We start from the raw sequence: 27,057 nt of genomic DNA on the forward strand, positions 1-27,057 counted from the left end.
CTTTCTATAATACACGCACGTCGCATGCATACATTTTATCCTTCTTATCTCGTGACCAATGTTTACTCTAGACCCGCTTTTCCAACGACACACCTCCTTGCGCACGACTAGTACTCCTTGCGACTAGATCTGAGGGGAGGCGTGCCCGTCCGCGCGCATGTCCGACCCGGCAGCCCAGACAATCTTGCCCGACTGGTCGACGATCTTCTGGATGACCTGTCCGCGCCCGAACATACCACGCCCTGATCCGCTCACCGTGCGCGCATCGTGACCCATAGCTTCACCCAACATCGTCAATCCATATCCAAGGACACTAGACTAAGCGAGCAGAGTGGGACGTACCGCGCAGCTTCTCGACGACTTCGAGGGAGATGCCCTCCTCGAAGTACACCTCACTGTTGACGTCGCCTGCTTGTCCGCTTGCGAGCGAGTCCGGGCTCCCGGCTGATATGCAGAAGCGGGGCGCGTCGAGCGCGGCTTGGGCGGTGAATCCGCGGAGCATGTTGAGCAGCACTTGAACGTGGCCTTGCGGCTGAAGGCAAATGATTGGTTCAGTCCGATGAGACGGTGGTCATACGAAGCGGACGGACCTGCATGAAACCACCCATGACACCGTAGCAGAGGAAGAGCTCATCGCCGCGCAGCGCCATCGCGGGGATGATTGTGTGGTATGGTCGCTTGCCTCCCTAAAACCACGACGGTCAGCACATTTCCGGCGTTGGGAACAGTACTGGACGAGGACGTACTTCCAGCGCGTTGGGGTGTCCAGGCGTCAGGTAGAAGTTGCTGCCGCGGTTCTGGAGAGTGAACCCGCAACCCTTGGGAACGGCTGTTGCAGTGAACACTCAGCACGCTGATACAGCTTTGGGAGGAGTGTGGACTCACCTCCAGTGCCGAAGCCTCCATCACGATTACCCTGTGCTCAGTTTTGAGCGCAGCCTCATGGTATAATCAGGCTCACCAGCGTAGTTACTCTGAATGTAGCTGCAGGCGTTGCCCCACTGATCCGTCACTGGGAAAGATAACGAGACTCAGTTTGATCCGTATGAAAGACCGAAGCTGGCTCACCAGAGAAGTAGACCGTGTCAGATGAGAACATTGGGTTACCCTTTCGGTAAGTAGATCAGCTTTTGTTTTTTCTTCTTGCAGATGCATTATACGTACGTGTACGACGTTATGGTTGCACTTCTCTGGATCGAACAACTGTGCTCGAGTAGCGAGATATTCCTGCGACCGCATGTCAACGCATTGGCAAAACGATGTTCGACGAAAGCTACCTTGCTGAGCATCTCTTTCACTGGGATGGAAAGGACATCTGGGTCGGTGACGTAGTGCTGGCTGTCTGTGGTGACATCTCTCAGTGAGACGAAGAGCACGTCTTGACATAGGAACAAACGTGCCTGCGAATGCCAGACTTTTCGACCAAGTGTCAATGAACCGCTGCCTGTATGCTTTCGGTGAGCGGACACTTACCGGAGGGATTCGACCAGTGCATGGAGATACTCGACGGAGTTGTGTTCCGTCTCGAGTAACGACTTGATCTTGCCTTGCGCCTCCATCTGCTCCAGGAGACCTAGAGCCATCAAAGCTGTGATACCTTGACCATTCGGAGGGCACTGATACAACGTTCAGTCTCTGCTTTCTAGTGATGGTCGAATACTGATGATCCACCGAACCTCGTAAAGAGTAACTTCATTGTGGAAGTTATAGCTGATTGGCTCCACAAACGACGTCTCGTGTTTTGCGAGGTCGTCAAGTTCCATGACACCGCCCTTGCTCTGAATGAGCTCGACGATCGCCTCGGCTACGTGACCTTTGTAGAAGCCATCCTTGCCCTTTTCAGCGAGAGCACGAAACGTTTTGGCAAGGTTAGGCAGCTTGACAATCTGTCCTGGGAGCGGTGCCTTCCCGTTCAACAGCATTTCGTCTGCATTCGGGGAGGCATTCTTGATCAGGTCCTCTGATCGTTTCCACTGCGATGCTTTATTAAACTTCGTCCGGGAGAGTAGATCAGCCAAACTTACAGCGAAAGCGTGGATCTCGGATACGGGTACACTGCCACCCTGGTTAGGACGACTGTACCGTCAAATGTAGCCGTGCTTACCCTTCTTCAGCGAGCCTAATGGCAGGCCCCAGTGCCTCAGCCACGGAAACCTTTCCGCTGCCGAACTTCTCGATTGTATCGACCCATGCGGCGGCGGCACCTACATCGCTCGGTGAGTGTGTACCCTCCACGCAGTGGTATAGACTGACCTGGCACCGTGACGCTGTTGAGATCGGTGACCGGGATGGCTCGCCCGGTGACGCCACGCTGCCGCATGTACTCGATGGACAACTTCGCGGGAGCGCGGCCGGAACCGTTCATGGCTTGGACGGTCTTCTTCTCCGCATCGTAGAAGAGACAAAACGCATCGCTGCACTTTCCTACTCAGAAACGTCGCACATGCGCACATAATCTGTTTTCTCGCACCCGCCAATGCCACAGCAACTGGGCTCCGTAACGTTGAGCGCAGCAGACACAGCGACCGCCGCATCAGCTGATCGCGATCACACGCGACGCGGTCGGTCAGCACGCGTCCTTGACCAGAGCAGCCATCCTCTCTCACCAGCGTTGCCCCCCTTCCGCAGGATTTCCAGCCCGGCTTCCACCGCTAGCGGCTGCGACGCAGCGACCATGCCCTTCGTCCCATACACCTGTGATCGCCGGCTCGCGAACCGCTGGAACACGATGTCCGGCTGATTCACTTTCGTCCAGTCGACCTTCATTCTTGTGGCCCGTGAGCAGTGCTGGTGGCTAAGCTGCGGATGGGATGCGTTCTAGCGGCGGCAAGGTAAAGTTGTGTGGTCGAGGCGCACAGCTGGCTGCTTCCCAAGCCGGTGAGATATCCGCCCACAGATACGGCCTGTCATGGATGCTTGATCTATAGACCCACGGAGTCATTCACTCGGCCTCCCGCTTCCTTGCATGTTGCCGGCGGCGAGTACACCTCCGCGATCTCGCGGTGCAGGGGACCTTCACTGTCAGGAGACGCTATCACCGCATGGTGACTCCTAAGTAATTGGGGGGAAAATATTGAGGAATCGTCTCGGTCTCTGCCCACAGCTACCGACAGCCGGCCCAACCACCATCGGCACCTCAAGCACCAGGGAAGCAATATTGGCTTGCGCTCCTACTTACTAATAGGAGAAGGGGTCTGAATGACACCGGGAAGTCGAATATGGACTGTATGCTTTTCTCACTTTCTTATCCTTACTCTCTATTAGGGGAGCTCAGACTGAACGGGCAAGGGTACGGGTACGGGCAAGGGCACGTCACGGGACGGTCCGGCCGCACGGCGACTGTAGGGTTAGCCACAATTAGCGTAGATGCTGCCACCGTTAACCCTAGCCTAGTTCTTCGAGCTTCTACGCCACTGCTCTTTGTTACAGACAGTATTTCGATAGTACAATCAGTATGGTTCCCAGTCACAGGCTAACAAAGAGAAAAATCATTTTGATGACAATCAACATGGCTCGTAAATAATGTACGCACGATGCACCTAATATAGCCTACTACAGCTGAACTCGAGTGCGGGAAAGTGCCAGCGCCTGCCGAAAGCGGAATATACTAATCGGGTAACATAACATTTCCGAAAGCAGAAACACGTACTCTCCTACTTAGGTATATGTTTTCGAAGTATTAGAGGATGTTGCGATGACGATCCAGCTGCCTCCTATCATGCTACCTAAACGGATGTACGTGCTCTATATACCTTGTCGGGACCAAAGTATTGTTCAATTACCGCTGCACAAACAGGCACAAATCCTAACGTTACGTGGCAGCCCCTACTGCTAACCCTACGGTTGCCGCGCGGCCGGACCGTCCCCGTGACCTACCCTTGCCCGTACCCGTACCCTTGCCCGTTCAGTCTGAGCTCCCCTATTGATCACCATGTGGTTCAAGTTACGCTACGACCACGGACCACACAGTCATCTATAGCTACCATTCCACAACACGCTTGCGATGCCTATCCATATAAATCTCTAGATCGTACACTACCACACTACCCTCGCACTGGACGCGGGTCTGGGTGGCGCGTTTGAACACCCACACTTGTACAGACATGCTGAGTTCATATGCATCTAGGTCCACACAAATTCCTCACATGTGGGGTGTCTTGGTATGAGACTAGAGTTCATCATCGCCATCATACCGACAGTCGGCCCTATACAGTATGTCTTTGATGTATCTCACTGCAATATGAACAGGGATGCGCCCGTTTGCGAACTGCAGCACTCATTAAATAAGATCTCTGGCTTAGAGGGAGGCGTGTTCGCTGCCCGTCAGCTGTGGAGATGGCGCGGGCATTTTCGCTCCCCTCTTGGTTTCTGGCAGTCGCAGCGGCTTTCCTCAGCCATAGCATCATCGTGTCCGGTTGGGCAACACCACCAAACGCCACCACCGTCAACGGGACGTATGTTGGAAGCTATGTCGCGGAATACGACCAAGACTTATTCCTTGGAATGCCGTATGCACAACCTCCTATCGGGAACTTGCGGTTCGCGAACCCTCAGTCACTCAACACGTCGTTCAACGACACTCGAGACGCGACGAGTTACAGCTCCGAGTGTGTAGGGTATGGTGTGAGTGCCATGCTATGGCTGTTATAGAGTGACGCTACTGAACAGCGCACACGAAGACTGACCAATGGGAATATCCGATCGGCGAGGACTGCTTGTACTTGAACGTCGTCCGTCCAGCGAACTACTCAAGCTTTGGAGAGCCGCTGCCCGTCGGCGTATGGATTCATGTACGTGCCATAGGACACGCTGTGTATGCGATCAGGGCTAAGACACATGCAGGGAGGTGGTTTCTTCGAAGGCGGCTCTCCAGATAAACGTTACAACCTGTCTTTCGTCGTACAAAACAGTGTGGCCATAGGCAAACCTTTCATCGGTGTCTCATTCAACTACCGCCTTTCGGCTTGGTCAGTAGACTATCCGTGATTGAGCGATATCTGTCCTGACCGGCCGGTTAGGGGTTTCCTGGCCTCGGGTCAACTTGCCGGAGAGGGCACCACCAATATGGCCTTGCGAGACCAGCGACTGGCGTTGCACTGGATCCAGGAAAACATCGGGGCGTTTGGCGGTGCGTCCTCAAACTCTCACTCTCCTCAGTTACAATGTATGCTCACTGTCTCCCACAGGTGACCCCTCCAAGGTCACGATATGGGGTGAGGGCTCCTCGTTATAAAACCCAAGTGGGCATGCATAGCTAAGCCATCCCTGCAGGCGAGAGTGCGGGCGCCAAGTCCGTGGGGTTCCACCTCATCGCGTTCAACGGGCGGGACGACAAGCTTTTCCGTGGCGCGATTATGGAGTCCGGGAACTCCGTCCAACCGCAGGCGATGTTCACCGCGGACTACTTCGAGGCTCCGTATCAGGCCCTGGTGGACAACGTGAACTGCACGGACGCGATCGATGTGCTTGGCTGTCTGCGCAGCGTACCCTTCGACACGCTCAACACAGCGATCAACACGACGAACGCAACGGGTTGGTTCCCCGTCATCGACGGCGACTTCGTGGCGCGACTTGCGAGTTACCAGCTCGAGGCGGGTGCATATGTGCACGTACCGATCATCTCCGGTGCGAACAGCGACGAGGGCACTGCGTTTGGTCCCGTGGGTATCAACACCACCGAAGAGTTCTTGGCTTTCATGGAGAGTGAGGACCCTCCTAAGAAGATCTGCGCAGTTTGACGATGGCTGACGCGTGCTTTTATGCAGAGGGCGCGGGTTACCCCCGCATACCGCTTGCCCCCGCTCTTGCTGAGGAGATCATCAATGTCTATCCTGATGATCCGTGTGACGGCATTCCGGGTGACTTGGGATGCACACGGCTGAATGGCACCCATGGACTAGAGTCAGTGTTCAGGCTCCGTCACTTCGATGAATACAGTTGCTGATGATTCTTGTTAGGTACCGCCGCACCTCCGCATACATAGGGGACGTGGTCTACATCGCGCCGCGCCGCCTGCAGTGCCAAACCTGGGCAGCGGGCGGCACCCCTGCGTACTGTTACCGCTTCAACACGCGCCCGAACGGCATCCCCATCGAGTCTGGCGTTACGCACTTCCAGGAGGTCGCCTTCGTCTTCGACAACACGAACGGGTACGGCTACGACGTGACACCGGACCCGTTCGCGGGCGTGCCCGCTAGCTATTTCGCGCTCGCGAAGCTGATGAGCAACTCGTGGGCGAGCTTCATACACGACCTGGACCCGAACAGCTTCAGACGTAATGACACCGTGACGCCCCAGTGGCCGGTGTACGACAATGCCGACCCGCAGGGCTTCGTGTGGGATGCGAATGTCACGGGGCTGGCGTATCCAGAGCCTGATACCTTCCGTGCCAGTGGGATCTCGACTATCCTTTCGTTTAATCGCGCGTTCCGCCGATGAGACGCTGGCTTGTGTCAGCCGTGGCTTCAGGGTTCGCGAAGACACATACGGAGGGCTTGAAATATACACTGCATGTGTCATCCACTGAACTCTATGCTTGTTTGCGAACCTTTGCGCCGGATCCGACCGTCTCGTGTTCTGGATCTCGTCTCGAGACCCTTCCGAAACGGCGGTTCGTTCGATGTTGCGCCAACTTAGTAACAAAGCACAATTTCTGACGAATTCTGTGAATGCGTTGCGGTTCCGTCCACGCCAGGCCGATAGTGCGAGACAAGTCAAGTCGTAAACTGGAAGCAATGAATAGTGGAATCGTTGTAAGTGCATAGCTTGTCACGAGAACCGGGCAGTTTGAGACAGTACTAGGAAGAGTCTTAGTACTTTAGAGGATGACGCGAACGTCGAGCTCTCATCGTGATGCCGTCCAATGCTCTGTGACAAAGCCTCGGCAATGCGGTAAGCCTTACTGTAGGTACCGAACATGCGGGCGTGAGCCGGGGATGCTATATGGATTCTGTCAAACTCAGGGTGTATGGTATACTTGCGTACCGATGACTCATGCGTGGATGAGCACATCCTGACCGTGTATGCCCTATAGTAACGCCATCGTCGCGTGTGTAGGCTCCTTTGACGAGACAGATCTGTAGTTGGTTGAAGCAGAGGTAGCTCAATATATGGACCGGACCGTAGCAGTACTTGCCAGAGTACGTACGCGGAGACACAAGTACTGCCACCCAGTGACGACAACTTGAAGCTGACATGGCCAATCGCGATCGGCGGTGGCCGGACACGTCGGAGCGCTCGTGCTTACCACCATGCCCAATGCGGAAGGAGTGTCTATCATAGTCTCGCGACACAAGAACCCTCCGACCCCCGCAGCCCTCCAGACACTCAGCGACGCCCATACACGTCCACATCTCCCAGATACCAATGCCCAAGGCATCCAGCTCAGCGACTCGTGCAAGTGGGGAACAGCCTTTCCAAGCCGCCCATGTATTGCGGCGAAATCAGGTACGGCCCCGATGCCCGAGCTCCTCGTTCTGTAGCGGCGTGGCCGACGACTCTCTCCCAGGCTTGTCACCAGTGTCGAAGAAGGAAGCTGGTGAGTCCCCTCGGAGCCTGGTGCAGCCCTCCTAGATATTGACCGGAACCGACTCGGACAGAAATGGTCCGTCCCATGGTCATGGCCGATGGCCGAGGCACTGTTCTCGTACTGACGTCAAACCCATAGCGATGCAAAGCGGCCTTGCTCAACCTGCGTGCGGTCTCATTCATATGCCGTGGCCCACGCACCCCCGGGCGCGGAGCTTCCCCCCAATCCTCACTGCACGTTCGATGAAGGTACCGTACCAGCACAGCCACCAACAATATCCTCTGCGTGCTCATTCAGTGACCAGTTTCTGAAGATGACGAGGCCCCAGAGATTGTCGACAACCCGAAAGCCCGGTTCGAACGTCTCGAGAACAGGATAAGTGAGTTATGACGCCTTGTACAAGATTCCACCTGGCTGAGTTCTCTGTGCTACCCAGACGAGCTCGAATCTCTCTTGCGAGAGAAGGACAAGGGTCCAACGCCTCAGTCTAGCACTGCGTCTCATCGAACAAATGGCGCGACACATGCGATAGACGGCCTCGTTCCCGGCACGCAGCCGAACAACACCACTCACTTGCCACGAGGTTATGGGAGCGAGTCGTACAACTCCGCGCAGATGGTGGCCATCGACCCCGCTTTGAGTTTGCCAGAATTCCAGTCAGGTTCTCCCCTCGATAACCTGGCCGGTGTCGCAAGCCTTATGGGCGCGCCTGGACCTTCACGCATCACCAATGGCTCCCCTACCACAGAGCCAAGCACGACAACGCAAGTTGACAGTCCTGATCATGACCTCGATATCATGTATAGCTCGTGGCCACGCGATCTGCCAAACCCAAACTTCTTGCGGCATCTGTACGTCATCCGTTCTATCTGCTCTCTTCTGTGCTTGAGTGTTTCTGTTAGCGTGGACGCTTTCTTCTCATATCACCCGGATGCGACGCGCATGTTCCACCAGCCGACATTTCTCTCAACGTTACTGCTCCATCCGACACATCCTAGGTTTCCCTTCATAGGCCTGCTTCACGCCATATGCGCTGTAGGTAGCATGTATACGGCTGCCGTACCGAGTCCGGCGATACCGTCGGGCCCTGAATTTTCCCCATGTAAGCAATTATTCGTGAATACTCGGCCTCACGTTCTCAAATGACAACATGCGCAGACGATGTTTTCTCGGATAGGTGGAGAGTACGCAATGGTATCATTGACTCTTTTCCAGAGGTGCAGGCGAAATTCAGCAAAGCTGCAATCGATGCGTCGATGCAGGATGGCGGGAAGCTGTTCCAGACAGTCCAAGGTATAACTTCATGCTTCAGATCTCACTGACCTTACGCTGATTCACGTGCAGCTGTTATCCTTCTCGCGTGGTGGTACTGGGCAAACGCAAAGTGAGGCGCTTTACTCTTGTGATACTCCTACTCATGCTGAATCCTAACTCCTCAGGTGGTCCGACGTGAGCCATGTTTGTACTCCTGACGCATCACAGACATTTGACCATAAAGACAGGCCTATTTGCTTACATCGCATGCACTGCGCTACGCAGTCCCTTGCGGGCTGAACGTTTGCCCTCCATTCCACACAATTGCTGAGCCTGTAAGGCCACCTTCTCTGCTTCCCCCGGCTTCAACTGTCGTTGAAGATGAGATGAGGCGGAACACGTTCTGGATAGGTAGGCTATTTCGAGCCAACGGCGCACGGTTGGTTCGCTGACTGGCGCAGGCTATGCTATCGAGCGTTGTCATGGGACAGCGAATGGTTGGGCGATGACGCTCGACGACCAAGACGTCTCTCAGCTGCTACCACTTCGTCGAGATCAGTTCGAGCAAGGAGTAAGGTCTCCCGAAATAATTCGGTCAAGCATTCGTCTTATTCGCTGCCCCCTCAGATTTTGGTCCTCCCGCAAGAACGACAGTGGTCACACGACAAGGACATGCTCATTAAACACCCTGAGGACCAAGTAGACGGGTTCATCCTCTTCGTCAAGGCGACCATGATCCTCTCGCGCGTCAAGAACTTTAACATGCGCTTCCGGTCGAAGCACCATTCCGGCGACCCCTCGGCGCAGGTCATCAACAATCTGTTCCCTCCGCCGCACGCGTGCAAGTATAGCGACAGCGACGGTGAGCCGATGGACCCGCGGCAGACGGCGGCGTTCTTGGAACTGGACCAGTTGGTGACGGCGTTCAGGTCGTCGTTTCCTGTGCACCTGAGGAATCCAGCGAAAGAGCAGGTCGACGCGCACCTATTCTCGGCTATTACTGCTGCGCATCTGTACGTGTTGGGTCGGCTCTCGATCTGTTTTTGTCGCTGAATCGGCGTGCAGTGCCGACATACTCTTGCATGAGTCTCACGCGGTCATCGGTAGGAAAAACTGCGTTTCGTCGTGCCGCATTTTGAATGCCGCGCGCGCGATGCTGGACCTGCTGTACCAGGTCAACTCCACTAGTTATGACCTCACGTTCTTGAGCGTGTTCCCTGTTGTGCGTCTATCACATCCTCGACGGTCTCGTGTGATGGCAGTGCTGAAGCAGCCTCTTGTAAAGATGTGCTGGTTTATGGCTGGCAGGGTTTTCGTACGATTCTTGCTCGCGGCGATCAACCAGAATAGTGAAGAACAGTGCTTGACGATCTGGGCTGAGGTGGATTACATCCGGTAAGCTCATGTCCAAGGGACCTATCTCTTCTGTGCTCAGTGCTTTTCTCCAGCACCGCTATGTTCCGAGTGGGCGCACATGTCCCATTAGCTCGTACGTTTTCCCGCATGTCACTACTACCTGCTTCGACGAGCTGATGTGACTCGCAGACCGCTATGGGTCGATGCTGCACGACTTGCTCGTGCAGAGCTGCGGCGACCGGTACGCAGGGCCTGCGCCCATGATGACACAGAGCATACCGGACGTGGATATTGTCGCGTCGCAGAACAACGTGTATGGGGCCAGCCTGCAGGCGATCCCGACGCCGCCGTCGTGAATCAGAATTGTATGTTAGGTTCTGTTACGGATGGTCGGAATTTGTGCGATATATACATAGATCATCTACGGTTGATGTATTGAGTAGTAATGTATGTCTATCATGGAGCGGTTCACCATACTGCTGCTCAGCACGGCGGATGACTACGGAGATAGCAACCGGCAACTCCGCGAGCGTCACAGCGCGCTTCTGCAGCGGTGTTGGGTTAACGATCGACTCGCCACATCCGGCGCGGCCTGACACCGTCACAACCTGTGTTTGTGCTTACGACTAACCATTGCCCCTACACTCTCCTTTGGCACGGTCAATTGGTAGACATGGGAAATGGTCCGTCTGCGCCGAAGATAACTAAGCAAGACCACGCTATCCTAGAGTACGTACCCATCCAGTCGAGCGCGGCACATTGACAGAATTGAGACATGTCTCTCAGTCTTAAGTTGCAGCGCGACAAAGTCAGGCAATACCAGAAGAAGGCGAGTACCCCCGTGCAGTGCCCGTTTGGTTCTATTCCAAACCGCTGACGAGCAGAGCTCCGGAAGATCCAAGAGGTGCTGAACAGGGAACATGAGATAGCGAAGCAGCAGCTGGCAGCCGGGCATAAGGACCGCGCCCTGCTAGCACTTCGGAAACGGAAGTACCAGGAGGGTCTGCTCGCCAAGACAGATGCGCAGCTGGAGAACCTGGACAAGTTGGTGCGTCGCGCCTGTATACTTCGGTCTGCGGGATAGCTCATGATGCACATGATTGGGTGTAGGTGTCCACCATCGAGTTCTCCTTGATTGAGGTGTCCGTGCTGCATGGATTGCAGCAAGGCAACGAGGTCCTCAAGCAGATTCACAAGGAGATGAACGTCGAGTCTGTGGAGAAGCTACTGGAGGAGACGGCTGAGGCACGAGAATACCAACGAGTGCGTCATAAACCGTATATCAGGATGCTCTTGTGCTCATATGTGTCAGGAAATCGACGAGATGCTCGCAAATACATTATCTGCCGAGGATGAAGAAGCTGTGCAGAGCGAGCTGCAGGCTCTGCAGGACGAGGCGGTGCGTCGCTGCTCGGCGTTCAGTCTGTCTCACGATGCCAGTACTTACACTACACAGCTGGTTCCGGAGGACGAGCGGCAGTCTGCGCATCGGGTCCAAGAGCTTCCGTCTGTACCTGTCACCAAGCCAGCAGGTTTGTCAATGTCGCAGGTTCCAGTGTCTCATCTAATCACGCTGAACCACAGCACCAGAGCAAGAACAGGAGCCAGAACCCGAGCGGGCCGCGGGGAGAGGGGAGAGAGAGCGCGTGCCGGTTGCAGCATAATCAGTCAGCCAGCATTTTGCACAACATCACTCGGTCATTTACCAGCATATGCATCATACTCTATTGTACAGCCTAATGTCATGAACTCTATATATCCTACCATCCTTCGAAGTTACCGAAGCCAATCCTCCGCTTTTTCTTCGTGTCATCAGGGGTACCAACGTCACTGAACCTCGATGATTGCTCAGGTGCTGGTCGTTTCGCCCCGGCGTTGAGGTACTTGCCGACGCCGCCACCGCCACCGCCATCGCCACCAAACCCCTTCGTTCCAGTGCCCACCTTGGTGCCGAACCAGTTGATGTCATCCTTCTCGGATGTCTGACTGATCTGGCTACCATTCTGAGCATGTTCAGCCTTCTTCGCGAGTCTCTTGTCTCTCCGAGACTTGTACTCCTCAAAGGGATCCTGGTAGCTGAGCAGATACAGATATGTGAGTATATCATGTTCAACCTATGAATGGGCGGCCACATACATGACTACCTCAGTAATGCGAACAGGCTTCGCTGGTCGCTCAGTACCAGGCTTGACTGGCATGCCTTCCAAAGCGTCAAGAACATCCTCTCCACCGACAAGTTTGCCAAAGACTGTATGCTTTTTGTCGAGATGCGGAGTCGCTTTGAATGTAAAATAGAACTGCGACCTACATGAAAACTATTCAGCACATCGTATGTACAGGAATACTGTTCACGTACCCATTTGTCGCAGGACCCTTGTTTGCCATGGCAACAACACCGCGAGAGTCGTGCTTCGCAGCGTTACGCATGTCATACTCATCTCGGAACGGAGTGCCCCAACATGACTGACCGCCGGAACCTGTCCCAGTGGGATCTCCCGTTTGAATCTGCCCAGCGAATGAATTAATATTACCCAGAAAGATATCAGCGATACATACCATAAACCCGGGTACGAGTCGGTGGAAGAGACAATCGTTGTATTTACCAGCTTTGGCTAGCTGGAGGAAATTGTAACATGTCTTCGGAGCCTTGCAAGAACGTCAGTAGAGCTCTCATCAGTCACTTGAATGCTACACACCTTCTCGCAGAACAGCTCAAGGTTGAGGCTGCCACCTCCGAGCGTAGTAACAACTCGGACATAGGCACGACGCTTGCCTACGTCCTTCTCTTTGCCCTTGCCCTTCGGCGGACTGGCAAAGTCGTCGAACATCAGTTCCTCCTGTGATAGCATGAGCCATCAGGCGGAAAGCAGCCGCGAAATCACACACTTCATCCCAGACCAATTGAGACGATTGAGTTTGCGGGTCGACGGAGGTTGAGGTCAGTGAGGCTCCAGGCAAACCCGTAGAATATGGTGAGATGTTCCCTGAACAGCGCCCGTGAGTTCATCTCCGAATATGCAGAACGACTTTGACTGACATGGCACTGCAGCTTTTGTTTTGGATGATCCTGCAACGGCACCTGTCTTGATGACTGCTTTCTTGTCAGGCTCAGCTTCCTTGACTGCTGGCGCCTTGAGAACAGATGCAGAGGGGAAGCCGTGCGGATTTTGCAGTGTGACGACATCCTCCCTATGACCAATTGTCAGACAGGATGTTCACCAAGGAGAGAGTAAAGCACACTTCTTGAACTTGACGTCGGCAACCAAGTCCCTACCGCCCTTCACGCTCTCCGCAAGATACACATTCCCTGTACTAGCGATGGCGACTATGTGCGAATGCTCACTGAAAGGCTTGAACGAGATGGGGTCATGGATCTCCCCGTTGGGCTTTCGTGAATAGTGTAGCGTTATGAGGTCAGATGGAGCAAGTGACTCTTGAGTAATGGGGTTCTTGTTTTCATGCTGCCTACGGCAATGACACATCAGTCAATGATGAGTGGGGCTTCGAAATGCGAAACGCACTTGAGCCAAGGTATGATGTTGGTGAGATCGAAGACATTGCCAGTACCGTCTGCGTTCCGAGCGCACACAGGGTGATTAAATGGCTGGAACGAGAGCGCGCAGCAGTCGAAAGGAGTCAAGGCTGCTGGATGGGTGAAACCCAGATTCTTCCTGCAGAGCGGTGAATAAGACAAGAGTCAGGTCCGACTGGTTTAACAGCCACTTACGCTTTCGCGCCCGCAGAGGAGGCGGTATGCTGACCAAACATGCCAGAGTGCTCTGCATGAGTGACATATAGCTTGTCCGAGTTTCCGTGACCCATCTTGGAAGTGAAGCAGAGGAGTGGTGGGCGGAATGAAGGTGCCGGATGAGGACGAACGGGTCGAAGTCTCGAATGCCCTCCACTGAATCCATGGTACGGGCGCTTACATTGCCCTCCCTTCCACGTGATCGATCAATCCTATTAGACTTCGTTCTCTCTAAACTTACACTCGTAGTCCGTCGGTAGTCCCTTGCTGATCGCCTCACCGTTGCGGTGACATTCGACACGGAAGAGCCGCCTGGATAGTCGTTCTTGTAGCGGTAAGTATGTGCCATTGTGCGTATTCCACCTCTTCTCATGATATTTGCCCAGAGTCAAGCGCGGGTCTTCGTATGCTCGCCCGACATACAAGTCATCGTACCGCGTCCTTCGTCTCCCTCCATTTTCTGGCGCCGCGTCTGCTATGCAGGCAGAACTCAACCTCCTCCGGGCCATCAGGCTCAAGTCGAGCACGCGGTAACCGTGGCTCTACTCGCCCCGTAGCATCATCATCGGCGTCCGCACTGGACCCTGCGAAGCTCATCGGTCAACTCGACAAGCAACTGCAAAAGTTCCATGCTCTACCGCTCGATGGTCTCACCCCTAACGAAGTCCAAGTATTTAACGAAGCTATCATGGCGTTGAGGCAGGCCGTGAAAACGGCAGACACGCGCACAGCATGCCACATCTGGAGAATGCTGAAGGACCGCCACATGCTGCGCTTCTTCGGGCCTGTCCACTACAACCTGTTCTCCAGGTTCGTGGAGGTCGTCTGCACGAAGAGGAAAGAATTTGCGGCATGGTCGGAGCAGGAGAAGAAGGCACTGCCGGAGTTTGCGGTGTTCGCTGCGGTGGGCGGGGCGACGGAAGGGCTCAAGCAATGCATGCTCGTACATATCCGGGAGAACAATCCACAGGCCGTCATCGAGCTGTTTGAACAATACTGGGCGTCGCTGGAGACGAAGGCACCGTTGTCGGAAACGGGCCAGGCGGACAGCCAAGATCCTATGCAGGCAGACGGCGAGCAGGCAGATGCTTCTGCTACGAATACTTCATTGAACCCGGCCGCGAACCTCGTTCGCGGTGATGTCCTGCTTGCAGCTTTCACTGCCTTTGCCATGCAGAATTCTTTGGTCGGTGCCTTGCAGATGGCCCTGCGGACAACCGTCCGTGTACCACCCAGCGTGATTGCTCCCTGGCTGCAATGTCTTCCCGATTCACAGCTGGGCGAACGAGTCGAGCAGTTCGTACGCCGCTTGGATGTAGCGAAGCTGCTCGCTCACCCTTCCGCTCTCACGAGGCATCTGTCCAACCTCACGAGAGACCAAGCGGCAGGAACCCTCCAAAATTTCTACCGCCGCGTTATGGACGGCTTAACGGGGCCGAGTCGATGGCTGGCCGTCTCGCAAACCCAGAAAGATGCAGACAAGCTAGTCGTCGTTCCGGGATTTACGTGGCAGTCCTTCATCACGGCGTTCATGCACTGTCGCCGCACGGATCTCGCACAGAATGTATGGAACGACGTAATCAAACTGGGCATCCGACCTACCGTGACGATGTGGACGGCTCTCATCGAAGGGTACGCGGAACTCAAGGCGCCGGACGACGCTCTGGGTACATGGGACGTCATGCTGTCGCAGGGCATCAAGCCGGACGCGTTGGCTTACCGTGCGCTTATCTATGCCCTGTACCATTCCAAAAGGATTGACGAAGCCGTGAATCGTTTCGAGGAATTCCAGGGGGTGCGGGCGAAGATGTCCCCGCAGCCCGAGGAGGCGACCGTGTTGGTTGTGTACAACGCAATGTTGCACGGTCTGCTGTTCTACAATCGGGAAGAGCAGGCTCGCGCGCTGCTTGGGAAGATGCAGTCCGAGGGCCCCAAGCCGGATATTGTGACCCACAACACCTTCCTCCGTTGGTATGCGCGAAAGGATCAGCTGAAGTCATTCGCCGAGACATTACAGATGCTTGAACCTTCCGGGTTGAAGGGGGATGTATACACCTACTCCATCGTCCTGTCTGCGCTGATGAAGGTCCGGGACGACGCGCCTCAAATCATGCTCAATCTCATGCAGAGACATGGTGTTCGGCCGAATACTGCGACTATGACCTCGATCATCGACCAGCAGATGGGGACACGAACCGAAGTTGGCCTCCGCTCGGCGTTGGATCTCTTGGGAAGAATGGAGAGAGGTGATATCGAGGGCGCGGAACCGAATGAGGTGACCTACACTGCCATTTTAACGGCCATTCACCGCAGCGACTGGCTTGATCGCAAGGTGGTCGACGAATACCGGCAGACGATTTGGGACCGCATGGAAACTCGGGGTATCAGACCGAAAAGGACAACATACAATATTCTCATTAAGGCGTGTTTCGACAACCCCGACCCAGAGGGCGTGCAGCAAGCTATGCAGTACTATCGGGACATGACGAGGAACGGGGCATTCATGGCCAACGATACGTGGTGGATCCTATTGCATGGCTTGCAGCGCCGGAAGGAGTGGGCGGTGGCGAACGAGCTTGTAGAGGATATGCGGCGGAGGCAATTTGTACCGTCGGGAGCCCTTGCAGAGTTGATACAGGTAGTTAGGAAGCGGACTGGCGAGAAGAGAAGGGCTGGGCCGGCCAGCTACTTCTGATTCGCAACGCACAGGGTGTCACGACGCATTGACTGGGCTGAGGTCGCCCAAAAAGAAGGACTTGCCGAGTCCCACTCTGATGTACCTGGCATACGCTGTGGCCGGTATGAGCCCATGAGTCGGGTGACATGCACGACGGCAGTACGCACCCCAGAAGCTCCACTTCCTGCCCAACCAGCGGCCGAATATTGGCATGAGGACGACGGAGAAGAGCTGCTGGAGCTGGCCAAGGCTCTCGCGCCACTCCTGCTCTGCGAGCTCGTCGTCGTCTGCGGCGTAGGAGGTGTCTGAGGCGACGGAGACGCTGTCGAGGGAGTCGACGGAGCGAGACATGGCGTGCGGAGGATGGAGGCGAGGATCCGGGGAGCAGGGCGTCATCGGAGGCGCGGGCAGCCTGCAGAGGAGCCGAGGACCGGCCGGGATCAGCCACGCGCCGGCTCGAGCACCGTCGCCTCGCAGTGCCATCGCTTTCGCCAGTCCAACTCTCCTGATTCCCTCCACCTCGCCCGCTGCATCGAGTCCCGGGCCACATCAGATGCATCATGGACGCAACCGCCTCCCCCTCACGACGCAAGCTCGTCGGCCAGCCTCTGCTCTATGCCATCTCCGTCTTCGCCAGTCTTGGTGTGTTTTTGGTGAGTCCCTACTCAGCCCCAGCCAGCGTGGTCGCTGACACCCTCTCCAGTTTGGCTATGATCAAGGGTAGGCGCTGCCCACAGCACTGCCATACGTTTCAGACTGAAGACGAGCCTCGCAGAGTCATGTCTGGGGTCATCACAGGGCCCCACTTTCGTAAATTCTTCAACAACCCTGGCCCAATCGAGGTCGGGACGATGGTCGCCGTACTCGAGATTGGCGCATTCAGTGAGTGTAAAGCGTTATCTCGGATACACCGTCTTGACGTCTGTTCGTACAGTCACGTCCATCGCGGCCGGTCGTGTTGGAGATACTGTGGGGCGACGGGGAACCCTCTTCATCGGCGCCCTGATATTCGCCGCCGGGGGCGCGGTTCAGACCTTCACTCCCGGTTTCTGGGTCATGGTTGTGGGCCGTATCATCGCCGGCTTCGGCGTTGGTTTGCTATCGTACGTCCCAATGTCTCCTGTACCCTTGACCAGTGTCCAACGCCCTCATTTCTCCAGAACGATTGTACCTATATACCAGAGTGAGATATCGCCGCCGAACCATGTGCGTGTAATCGGGTGTTTGAGCGCCCACAATCTGACACCACCTACAGAGAGGCGCATTGGCCTGCATGGAGTTCACCGGGAACATCTTCGGATATGCTTCTTCAGTCGTACGTAATTCTCTTGCGTCGGCCCCCCTGGTGTTAAGTATTGCCATCAGTGGATCGACTACTTCTGCTCGTTCATAGACTCGGACTTATCCTGGCGCATTCCGTTATTCATACAATGCGTGATTGGAGCTCTGCTCGCAGCTGGTACCGCCTTGATGCCGGAGAGCCCTCGGTCAGTTGCACTCCGTTGTCATTCACTTCATGCCACTAACCGATATCACGCGCTAGATGGCTGATTGACACTGACCAGGACGACGAGGGTTTGCAAGTACTGGTTGACTTGCACGGTGGCGATCCTCAGGACGAGATTGCCAACGCCGAATACGAAGAAATCAAGGAGCGAGTCATGATTGAAGTTCGTCAGACGTTTCCAGCCCGGACACTCCGAACTGACCAGACATTCAGCGCGAGAGCGGAGAGGCCCGGTCTTATGCCGTGATGTGGAAAAAGTACAAACGCCGCGTTCTGCTTGCTATGTCGTCGCAGGCGTTTGCACAGCTTGTGAGTAGTACCTTGTACTGCGGCTCCTTCCCATTCATATGTGATCAAAATCGCGTGACAGAATGGAATCAACGGTAAAGATGACAGCTTCGCCCGTCTTAGTTTGGTCTAATAATGTTGCTTCCAGTGATCTCGTACTACGCTCGTAAGGCGGATTGAATTAATTCATGTATTAGTTGAGCTGACCATCTCTGTGGCTTGAAGCACGCGTATTTGAAGGTACGCAGCTCATTTCCATTCGCGGTCTGCTCCTGACGCATCCTTGAAGAGGCGGGATGGATAGGCCGTGACGCCATTCTCATGACTGGGATCAATGCGATCATCTACCTTCTCAGTACTCTGCCAACGTCAGTATCGCATACATTTGTCCATTGAAAGATGCTCACCACTGAGTGCAGGTGGGTATTGGTTGATCGCCTAGGTCGTCGCCCCATCCTGCTCTCCGGCGCTGTTGTGGTAAGTCTGTCAATTGAATACGAAATAACAGACGGTAATGATTTGTGTAGATGGCGGTCTCGCTTGGCCTTACAGGCTGGTGGATGTACATCGACGTGCCGGAGACACCCAATGCAGTCGTCATCTGCGTCATCATCTTCAACGCCGCGTTCGGCTATAGGTCTGTCTTCCCCGGTCGTTATTCCTGTGATATGCTCATATGCCTTGCAGTTGGGGTCCGATCCCGTGGCTCTTGTGAGTATGAGAAGCGTGATAGCCTGATGTAACTCGCTGAATGTCCTCTGCAGCCCTCCTGAAATCATGCCCCTCACGATTCGTGCTAAGGGTGTCTCGCTCTCCACTGCGACGAACTGGGCTTTCAACTTCCTTGTTGGTGAGATTACACCGTTTTTGCAAGAGCACATCGAGTGGCGCCTGTACCCAATGCACGGCTTCTTCTGTGTCTGCAGCTTTGTTGTCGGTGAGTGACGACCGTGTCGATCTACCTGACCTGCCATATTGACTGGTCCGTCCAATAGTATACTTCCGTAAGTTGTCATATCTGCTCACTTGACTCTTTGCTGACGGCCCGTAAGTATACCCTGAGACGAGGGGTGTGCCTCTTGAAGAGATGGATGCTGTGTTCGGTGAAGGTAAGCTGTTCGCCTCTCCGTGAGCGAGTCCCCCTCAACGTTGCTGCAGAGGAACTAGAAGAACGGCTGGAGGACGAGGAGTCCGAAAGAGCTTCTCTTGTCTCGAGACGTTCATCTCGTAGCAGACGGTCTCGCCTGAGTGTGACCCGGCCGACACCCGAGAGCCGGGGCGTGCTGAGCCGACTGCTCAGCCAACGTAGCCGCGGGAATTACCAGCCCATCGAAGGCGACGAATAGGAACTCCCGAGGATGGGCAATAGGGCAGCTGAGGAGCATCGTGAAGACAACGAGGAATCCCAGCCGCTTACGCGTGCGGAGGACGAGGAAGCTTCATGATGCGTTGTCGGTGACGATGTCGTGGTAGTGGTGACTCGTTTCTTGGCTTTTCCCGTGCTCCATCCTCACCCAGTTCAAGTCTACTACTCTACACACATTTAAACGGCACTCTCCCTCGAGCTCCCACAACCTACCATCTCGCAATATTTAAAATACGAATCACTAGTCGTTGAACGTTTGAACCCTCATGTGCAATGACGAACGCATTGCCGTCCAGTTTCCGAGAGAGAGAGTGCACTCGAGTACGGTCTGATTCAGCGTCTACAGATCTGCTTCGCAATTACGACTTTGCACGTATTAGCGCTTATTCGTACACTTCTTGCATGCGATCCTTCAGGTGGCCTCAGTCTTTGCTCTCGGCCCAACGTCCTTTACTTTTCGACACAAGGCAATCGGGTCGCCTATCGCAATGCTGCTGCAGGCTCAACAGCACGACTTCATCTGTTGTCGATAACCAGGGTCGACCTGTCTACTATGAACCTCCCCCTACTTACCTCGGCACGGAAGAACGCGTCCCGCTCGATCGCTGGTTACAGCCTGGACTTGTGTCGGCTTTGAAGGAGGCGTTTCCTGCGGTGAAATATGCTACTACTACACAACGCGAGCTCTTCAAGGCCGTGATGGTGGGGCAGGATGTCATGTTGCAGACGCCGACGGGAAGTGGGAAGTGGGTAGCCTGTCATTGTTGCACCTGGTCGTATCACTGATGCAACGTTCATGTAGGTCGTTCTCCCTCATGTTGGCGGCGCTCTCCAAAGAGCGGACGTCCACTGATGCGCAGAGCATAACGTCTCTTATCATCGTTCCGCACAGAGACTTGGTGTACCAGTACCTCCGCTGGATCCAAAGAATCCATGACGTTATTCCCGAGTTGGGTACTCTGGATTCTTTGGCACAGACACTCGTCCGGGGCTCGTCGGTCTCACTCGACGAGCGTTTGCAGAGAATGCGCGCGGAACCTCCGCACATCCTCATTGGCACCCCGCAGGCTCTCCTGGAGGCGTACCAGCGGTCTCCCGAGGTGCTCATGTTCGGCAAGCTCTCCACCGTGGTCGTGGACGAAGTCGACTATCTCCTCGAGTGGCTACCGCAAACGCGCGACAAGTACAAGAAGCTCAAGGCGACACGTATGCTGCGCAAGCACCCCACGCCGACCCGGCAGTTGCTCGATGCGATATTTCAGCCGGTGCGTTCGCCCGTCAGCGCGCAGAAGCAGAAGAATTTCGAGGGGGAGGTGATGGAGCTTGACGAGTCTGGGGTGAATCGCCCGCAGCTTGTCATGGCGAGCGCGACGTTCCGGGCGAACTTCCGGCGGTACCTTCTCGACTCCGGCGGGTGGCACCACCAGACGAGGGGTTGGGTGAAGATTGCCAACAATACCAAGGATGATAAGTTCATCGCTGATCACGAGGACAACCGCGCTGTGCACTCGCTCGGGGGTACGGGGATACAACACCATGTTTTGGTCGTGTCGGAGACGGGAGATGTCAGAAACATCCACGATGCCGCCGTGTCAAGTGAGGGCAATCGCGGTGCAAAAATCGAAGAGGCTCGTGTGGATGGTGAAGGCAGGAAGTCACCACCTGTAGGAAAGTTTGCGTCGGACGCTAAGAAACCATCCGATAGTGCAGAAGTACCTAGTGCGTCACGAGCGTTTGTGTCATGAGAATGTTTCTGACATAACCTAAACACAGAAGACGACGTGGACACTGTTCCATTCAGTCCACACCTACTAGAAGCCGTAGCGGAAGTATTCGCGCTGGACGTCCCGCGTCTGGCTTTGTTAGTTTTGCCGGCCTCTGCACCTGTGCTCGAGGTCATAGGGGAACTTCGCAAGCTCGGGGTCAACGCGCAAGGGATGAACGTACTAGAGGACGAAGCGGGTGGTACGTACTTGACTCAAGACGCTCCGGAAGATGCCACAGAGAATCCAACAATGCTCGTGTCAACTCTCGCGACGACCCGAGGACTGGATCTGCCCAGTATCACCCATGTGTTCATTCTCGGCTTGCCGAAGGATCGACCAGGCGATGCATACATGCACGCTGCTGGGCGTGTGGGGCGATTCGGGCGCAGCGGCAAGGTCATCACGGTCATCGAGGAGCAACGCCTGGTCACTACCCGGAAGGGAGAGAAACGATTGGTGGACCAGCCCCGTATTCTCCGCCATACACTCGAGGTAATGGGTGTCGTGCCCACGAAGCTGTCGCATTTCGCATAGGGTTCCGGGACCACTAAGACCAAAATAGTGTCGCCACGTCACTGCGTACGCCCCATAATGACTGTGGGAGGAAGTGCCAGATGCTTTGGGTATGCAGTGGGGAAGTCGGAGAAACCAGGCGTGTTTGTGTGGGAGCTGTACATGTCAGCCTCGAGGTTAGCAAGCTTGTTGTGTTTCCCCCATCGTACCACAGACGACGGGTGTCTCGCTAGGCGATCATAAACATTATTCTGGAAGTTGCGGATTCTATGAACCCGTCGAGCAGCAAGAGAGTGGTGCCGATAAGGGCGAAGCGATGTAGATAGAGCTGCATTGGCGTAGTGATCTGAGGTCGGCAGGCGTAGCGCGTCGCTGATCGGGAGGCACGTGGAAGCGCCTTCCAGCCTCCCGTTCGCGTGCGGCCATGAAAGCCCCCCGACGGGCGAGGACATGCTCTGTCTCCCCGACCACTCTCTCCTCCGGGCCCCTTCGTTCTTTCCCCTCCCCGCCCCAGTCACCCCGACATGCCGGCTGCAGCGCGTCCGCGCTGGCCCACGCTCTTCCTGCTTGCGGCTGCTTGCTTCGTTAGCGCCGTAGCCGCCGCCGGTTCGTCCTCCGCCGCATCGTCGACCACAACACCTTCCGCACCCACCTCCCTCTCCTTGACCACGAGCTACACGCCCCTCGTCACGACCGTTCGCTCCGGAGGAAATACCATCACGTTTTCCACGTCCCTCCCCGTTTCCACCTTCAATGTCACCGTCACCGCAACCTCTACCGCAAGCGCGTCCGCGTCGAGCAACAGCTCCGCCGCCGCCGCCTCTGCCTCTGCGGCTGCTGAGGCAGCCCGCACCCTGGACACGCAAATCGACCCTGCCTTTGGTGTCCTCGGAGCTCTGCTCATCTTGACCGGCTTACCCAGTGCATTCCTCGGGCACAAGAACCGGTGGACATCGTTCTTCCTTATCGGCGTGTACACCTTCGCGCTCGTCTGCTTCTCGCTCATTATTCGCTTCGGCGTCCTTCAAGCCGTGAATCCTCCGACCAAAGCGGTACGCGGGCTGTTCATGCTCGCGTGCGGCGTCGCTGGAATCGCCGGAGGCGGCATTGCCATCTTTTTCTGGCAGGCGACCAGGTACTTCGTGGGCGCATGGGGAGGTTTCGTGGTTGCACTGTGGATACAATGCTTCAGAGATGGCGGCCTTATTTCCCCGATCGGTCTCAGGTGGATTCTGTACATCGGTGAGACCAGGTTGTTAATCATGTTTTGACTCTGCTCAGACGCCCATCATCTGTCCTACAGTGCTGGGAGTGATAGGCTTCGTGCTATGCACCATCCCGAAGATCCATTACCATGTCCTGCTCCTTTCCACCTCGTTCGTGGGCGCCACTGCTGTAATTCTGGGGATCGATTGTTTCACCACGGGTGATCTGAAGGAGGTATGTTCGCACCCTCGCTAGCAAGAACGAGTTAGATAACTCATCACACGCTCAGTTTTATGTCTGGAATCTGGGATTCACCACTTTGTTCCCGAAGTTTACCAACAACGGTATCAAGTTCCCCATCAACCAGACGATGGAGATCGAATTGGGACTCATTGGCGCGGTCTCCCTCATGGGCATCGCTGTTCAGTTCCAAGTGCTCCAGGTGCTCCAGCGGAAGCTGAAGGAGATTCAGGCCGCGGCCAAACGACAGGACAAGGACCTTGAGGACCGAGCTGCTATGGCGTTCGCAGAATTGGAACGGGAGAAAGCAGAGTGGGACCGCGAGCACCCTACACTGGGTATGCATGGTCGCAAGGACAGCGACTTCTCGTCTTTGCTTAAGGATTCCGACGAGAGACAATCGCCTTCTCCTCGCCAGCGGTACCAGTCAGGTGTTTCCGACTTCATCGCAGCGCCCATTCCTACCGAGGAGATGCACCGTTCCACTTCGAAGCTTCTGCAGAGTCCTGGCGCTCTTCCGACGCTCGACCTGGGCTTTGACATCGAGAACGACGTGCCCAAGGACTATATCATCAAGCAGAGCAAGAGCCCGAAGGTTAAGGACACGCCGCAGACCCAGGCAGAGCTCGACGATCTGAAACGCAAGGAGGACCTCTTGGCGGAGATCCAGACTATCCGCAAGTCTATTGAAGTCTTGAAGACGGACCCATCTAGCTCGTCCGGCTCGCGTCACCAGTCATTCACGTCTCGTCGCACTCTCAGTCAAGACCTCGGCTCGCTCCTACCGACGGCTCCTGCGCACTTGCGTCCTCCTCGTCAAACGGACCCTCGTGCTCGTGTGCAGTCGATGGAGATGTCTACCATGGCATCGCAGGTCGGCGCGTCCATTGGCAGACCTACGAGTGCACCTCTGCGCGACGATGACTGGGACACGTACGTGCGCGAACGCAAGCTGCTGCAGCCTCCTTCTGGTGTTACGCCACCAATTGCCACGACGCCTGTCAGCCCAACTCCCCGATTCCCTGTCTCCCCTGCTGTGGGAGAAGCTTTGACGAAGCGGCACCGACTCGAGAGTACCTATTCAACGAACGGTCTCGAATGGGCAGCTGCGGACGGCGTGCGGCGGCCTTCACCCGTCCATAAAGTAGTTTCCGCAGGCCACGACATGCCTGCTGTGTTGCGCGCCCCACACGCGAGGTCGCACTCACAAGGTGGAGTACCAGTCACCATTCTACCGCCTCAGAAGCCGGCAGCTTCGCGTTCTCCCCAGCCTGCCGAGACGCCAGTCCCATGGACGCAGCGTACGCTGACGTTCGAGCAACTCGATGATCGCCATCGTGAGAAGATCCGGGAGCTGCAGGAGCCGCTGACGCGTGCTGAGAAAGAGCACGTTGAGGTCGCAGAGGCGAAAGCTCGGTGGGAGAGGGCGAAGGCGGCGGAGAAGCAGGCGGTGGCTAAGCGCCAGGCTGAGAAGGCCGCCGCGGTCAGCAAGGAGGTCGCGAAGCAGCAGAAACCGGGCGACCCCGTCGGCTCGTCTTCCAAGCGCAAGTCTCGGACGATGGAGGAGCAGGTCGGCAGCTCTCGCCCCACTCGCGGTCGCTGAGCGCGGACATGCTTGCGAACGTGCCTGGCGGGACGTCCTCGAAGCGGATGTCGATGATGAAAGTGGAGGACTGGCAGAAGCACCAGCAGGACGTCGAGCTGGGACTTCGGCCGGAGGAGCAGCGTGCTTCACGACGGCGGTCTGCCGTTCCATTCCCTGAGACGCAGGATCGGCCTGCCGATGGGAGGGACGCGCGGAGGAACTCCCGGTCGCCGCGCCAGATGCTTAGCTGAGGTAGGCTGTGGGTCTCCTGGTCTGCTGCATGATTGTCCTCACGACCGGTCATGATACTGTACCATATCGCCAGTTGACTTCGTCTTGACGCGTCCCCGGATCGTCGCCACTCGCTTGTCTCTTGTTCACGAACGATGGAATAATGGACTTCTCCGCATGCATGGACTCGATAACATACTTCTCCATCTCTGTCACCCTCTCATCCATCTTGTCCTGTCTGTCGCCATCGATGTCTATTACTACTATTACTAGTACGGTAAGTACGTGCTCGTCGTCTACGTTTGTGTCTGTTGTGAACATTATTCAGTAGTTCGTTGTCAATGTCGACTCAGTTGTGAATCCGCTTGTACGGTCTAGGTGCGTATGGATTGCATGCCGAGTTTCGACCTCCAGAGCCGTCTTCAAGGCCGTCCTGGATGCGTACTGCCTTCCGAGGCGTGACGTAGGGCCTGATGGCGGGACGTGACCGATGGACTTCGTCGCGGTCTGGGAGTGGGACTGCCCCGCCGCTGGGCGACCAAGTCCGGTCTAGCCCAACTCTCTCCACTTCTCAATTGACCTGTCCCTTGCGTCAAGCCTGTTCACGCTCCTATAAAGCCTATACCCTCCTTACCTGCCCAAGGGCAATCTCACACTCATTCACTGCAATGTCTATCTCCCGCTCAAAATCCACGACTCATATATACGGCGGCGCCATCCAAGGCCCTCATAGTCGCGAGCAGAACAGGCCGCCTCGAGCTCATCTGTCTCGCAGCAAAAGTGTCCTCGGACACCGTGAACTAACATCCTCCCCGGTCGTGCGCTCCCCATCAGGGGAACGCGAGGATCCATTCAACCTGTCCAACTTCTTCCCGTCTCACCTCGGTCTGGGGGAGTGGGGATGGCTTCAGGACGAGACCAATCACATAGAGCGCTCTCCGACTCGCTCGGGCTACACCACCCCGTTCGCAGAGGAAGATGAATGGATGCCTGCCACACCACCCGACGTGGAGACGTACAACAGGCCGCTGAACGGGGAGTTGGCGGAGGAGGCGATTCAGCGCGAAGACAAGCTCGGTATCTTGACCTTCGGTATGCCGTCGCATCGAATCGCGGGAGGGCTTTCGCTGATGGTTTGCACAACCAGGTGACTTCCTCGCTTCACCGCATGCTGGGAACAAGCACTCGAACGACCAATTGGTATCGCCGTATTCCGAGTACGATCTGACTGACGACGAGGCTCTGTACCACGCGTTGTCCGCGCAACGCGTCTCGCGCGGGCGGGCGACCGAGCGGGAGGCAGGGACTCAGTTGCGCGGGGGGTTTGACGAGCTTTTTGCTGCTGAGGCTGCCTCGGGCATCATGGAGGGCCTGGCGGACGGAGGATACTCGCTGCTGTATGGGGGCATCCGGGGGGCGATGGACTTGTTTGATACGCAATTCTAGTGGTTGTGATGAGCGCAGGGCGTGTGCGGCGACTGAGCGCGGGGAAACCTCGTGGGCCGGGGAGCCGGGAGGACCCCGAACGCGGAGTTTCGGGGGGAGCCCACGGGGACGGGCGGTCGTTATAAGATGGATGCGCGTGGGTAAAAAGGAGGTTTCTTCCCACTCCCACACTCGACATTTCCCACAGCTTCACGAACGCGCTCTTAGACCAAGTCCGCTATGCGCACTATAGTCCCGTTCGCAAGTCCCCTGCAGCTCCAGATGGCCTCCGCTACCACCGCGGGCAGCCACGACCATCTTCCTCCTCACCAGCACGACCCGCAGCGCTCGGGCACTCCTCAGCACC

General features: G+C 55.9%; 10 protein-coding genes across 10 annotated transcripts; 8 read left to right on the plus strand and 2 right to left on the minus strand.

Annotated features, from left to right (window-relative positions):
- Positions 1–123: 123 nt before the first annotated feature.
- B0H18DRAFT_1113041 (gamma-glutamyltranspeptidase) lies at positions 124–2,766 on the minus strand (the record flags this gene model as incomplete). Its single annotated transcript, XM_048032895.1, has 17 exons — positions 124–278; positions 343–532; positions 591–686; positions 747–829; positions 886–900; positions 962–1,012; positions 1,069–1,108; positions 1,165–1,227; positions 1,278–1,338; positions 1,397–1,414; positions 1,474–1,616; positions 1,677–1,973; positions 2,025–2,055; positions 2,105–2,204; positions 2,254–2,414; positions 2,471–2,537; positions 2,607–2,766. The coding sequence occupies 17 exons, from the start codon at positions 2,764–2,766 to the stop codon at positions 124–126; spliced, it is 1,731 nt and encodes a 576-aa protein (XP_047900261.1).
- Positions 2,767–4,335: 1,569 nt separating this feature from the next.
- B0H18DRAFT_867304 (Alpha/Beta hydrolase protein) lies at positions 4,336–6,438 on the plus strand (the record flags this gene model as incomplete). The annotated part of the gene is made up of 8 exons (XM_048039853.1): positions 4,336–4,623; positions 4,680–4,790; positions 4,843–4,967; positions 5,019–5,128; positions 5,187–5,213; positions 5,272–5,703; positions 5,766–5,901; positions 5,958–6,438. 8 exons carry the CDS (start codon positions 4,336–4,338, stop codon positions 6,436–6,438), a joined length of 1,710 nt encoding a protein of 569 aa, XP_047900262.1.
- Positions 6,439–7,286: 848 nt separating this feature from the next.
- Positions 7,287–10,614, plus strand: B0H18DRAFT_969438 (uncharacterized protein). The gene is made up of 17 exons (XM_048043597.1): positions 7,287–7,446; positions 7,508–7,537; positions 7,599–7,603; positions 7,667–7,776; positions 7,833–7,907; positions 7,965–8,379; positions 8,431–8,630; positions 8,687–8,821; positions 8,873–8,912; positions 8,968–8,977; positions 9,031–9,193; positions 9,244–9,353; positions 9,410–9,795; positions 9,848–10,004; positions 10,068–10,177; positions 10,231–10,271; positions 10,328–10,614. Exons 1-17 carry the CDS (start codon positions 7,366–7,368, stop codon positions 10,492–10,494), a joined length of 2,235 nt encoding a protein of 744 aa, XP_047900263.1. The 5' UTR covers positions 7,287–7,365; the 3' UTR covers positions 10,495–10,614.
- Positions 10,615–10,631: 17 nt separating this feature from the next.
- B0H18DRAFT_969451 (Snf7-domain-containing protein) lies at positions 10,632–11,904 on the plus strand. Its single transcript, XM_048043598.1, has 7 exons — positions 10,632–10,867; positions 10,925–10,967; positions 11,034–11,186; positions 11,249–11,401; positions 11,451–11,537; positions 11,595–11,670; positions 11,723–11,904. Exons 1-7 carry the CDS (start codon positions 10,812–10,814, stop codon positions 11,800–11,802), a joined length of 648 nt encoding a protein of 215 aa, XP_047900264.1. The 5' UTR covers positions 10,632–10,811; the 3' UTR covers positions 11,803–11,904.
- Positions 11,905–14,013, minus strand: B0H18DRAFT_969454 (cyclophilin-like protein). Its single transcript, XM_048043599.1, has 9 exons — positions 13,866–14,013; positions 13,660–13,809; positions 13,379–13,603; positions 13,176–13,327; positions 13,025–13,122; positions 12,835–12,975; positions 12,695–12,784; positions 12,495–12,643; positions 11,905–12,442 (listed from the first exon to the last, which is right to left on the minus strand). The coding sequence occupies exons 1-9, from the start codon at positions 13,958–13,960 to the stop codon at positions 12,253–12,255; spliced, it is 1,290 nt and encodes a 429-aa protein (XP_047900265.1). The 5' UTR covers positions 13,961–14,013; the 3' UTR covers positions 11,905–12,252.
- Positions 14,014–14,138: 125 nt separating this feature from the next.
- B0H18DRAFT_969459 (uncharacterized protein) lies at positions 14,139–17,015 on the plus strand. Its single transcript, XM_048043600.1, has 2 exons — positions 14,139–14,220; positions 14,273–17,015. The coding sequence occupies exon 2, from the start codon at positions 14,293–14,295 to the stop codon at positions 16,579–16,581; it is 2,289 nt and encodes a 762-aa protein (XP_047900266.1). The 5' UTR covers positions 14,139–14,220; positions 14,273–14,292; the 3' UTR covers positions 16,582–17,015.
- Positions 17,016–17,123: 108 nt separating this feature from the next.
- On the plus strand, positions 17,124–19,704 carry B0H18DRAFT_1081439 (general substrate transporter; the record flags this gene model as incomplete). Its single annotated transcript, XM_048031394.1, has 17 exons — positions 17,124–17,216; positions 17,267–17,283; positions 17,339–17,445; positions 17,498–17,666; positions 17,724–17,769; positions 17,819–17,878; positions 17,929–18,050; positions 18,107–18,233; positions 18,284–18,379; positions 18,482–18,524; positions 18,648–18,726; positions 18,778–18,835; positions 18,886–18,995; positions 19,046–19,069; positions 19,123–19,295; positions 19,411–19,467; positions 19,517–19,704. 17 exons carry the CDS (start codon positions 17,124–17,126, stop codon positions 19,702–19,704), a joined length of 1,569 nt encoding a protein of 522 aa, XP_047900267.1.
- A 422-nt stretch (positions 19,705–20,126) lies between these two features.
- B0H18DRAFT_867863 (P-loop containing nucleoside triphosphate hydrolase protein) lies at positions 20,127–22,024 on the plus strand (the record flags this gene model as incomplete). Its single annotated transcript, XM_048039891.1, has 3 exons — positions 20,127–20,470; positions 20,527–21,428; positions 21,501–22,024. 3 exons carry the CDS (start codon positions 20,127–20,129, stop codon positions 22,022–22,024), a joined length of 1,770 nt encoding a protein of 589 aa, XP_047900268.1.
- Positions 22,025–22,527: 503 nt separating this feature from the next.
- B0H18DRAFT_1081441 (uncharacterized protein) lies at positions 22,528–25,285 on the plus strand (the record flags this gene model as incomplete). The annotated part of the gene is made up of 4 exons (XM_048031395.1): positions 22,528–23,245; positions 23,307–23,443; positions 23,499–24,997; positions 25,054–25,285. 4 exons carry the CDS (start codon positions 22,528–22,530, stop codon positions 25,283–25,285), a joined length of 2,586 nt encoding a protein of 861 aa, XP_047900269.1.
- Positions 25,286–25,933: 648 nt separating this feature from the next.
- On the plus strand, positions 25,934–26,711 carry B0H18DRAFT_950124 (uncharacterized protein; the record flags this gene model as incomplete). Its single annotated transcript, XM_048041940.1, has 2 exons — positions 25,934–26,357; positions 26,413–26,711. 2 exons carry the CDS (start codon positions 25,934–25,936, stop codon positions 26,709–26,711), a joined length of 723 nt encoding a protein of 240 aa, XP_047900270.1.
- Positions 26,712–27,057: the final 346 nt, after the last annotated feature.

This window comes from Fomitopsis serialis (assembly GCF_022376445.1).
Source record: "Fomitopsis serialis strain Sig1Antser10 chromosome Unknown B0H18scaffold_2, whole genome shotgun sequence".
NCBI classification, from domain to species: domain Eukaryota; kingdom Fungi; phylum Basidiomycota; class Agaricomycetes; order Polyporales; family Fomitopsidaceae; genus Fomitopsis; species Fomitopsis serialis.

Bases quoted from the DNA above. Each gene is read 5' to 3' on its own strand.
- B0H18DRAFT_969451 (XM_048043598.1), top strand. From the start codon at position 10,812: ATGGGAAATGGTCCGTCTGCGCCGAAGATAACTAAGCAAGACCACGCT. The intron at 10,968-11,033 runs GCGAGTACCCCC...GAGCTCCGGAAG, and splicing joins TCAGGCAATACCAGAAGAAG to ATCCAAGAGGTGCTGAACAG. The intron at 11,402-11,450 runs GTGCGTCATAAA...CATATGTGTCAG, and splicing joins AGGCACGAGAATACCAACGA to GAAATCGACGAGATGCTCGC.
- B0H18DRAFT_969454 (XM_048043599.1), bottom strand. From the start codon at position 13,960: ATGGGTCACGGAAACTCGGACAAGCTATATGTCACTCATGCAGAGCAC. The intron at 13,328-13,378 runs GTGTGCTTTACT...AATTGGTCATAG, and splicing joins GCCGACGTCAAGTTCAAGAA to GGAGGATGTCGTCACACTGC. The intron at 12,976-13,024 runs GTGTGTGATTTC...ATGCTATCACAG, and splicing joins CTCAATTGGTCTGGGATGAA to GAGGAACTGATGTTCGACGA.
- B0H18DRAFT_969459 (XM_048043600.1), top strand. From the start codon at position 14,293: ATGCTCGCCCGACATACAAGTCATCGTACCGCGTCCTTCGTCTCCCTC.
- B0H18DRAFT_969438 (XM_048043597.1), top strand. From the start codon at position 7,366: ATGCCCAAGGCATCCAGCTCAGCGACTCGTGCAAGTGGGGAACAGCCT. The intron at 7,447-7,507 runs GTACGGCCCCGA...ACTCTCTCCCAG, and splicing joins ATGTATTGCGGCGAAATCAG to GCTTGTCACCAGTGTCGAAG. The intron at 9,354-9,409 runs GTAAGGTCTCCC...CTGCCCCCTCAG, and splicing joins GAGATCAGTTCGAGCAAGGA to ATTTTGGTCCTCCCGCAAGA.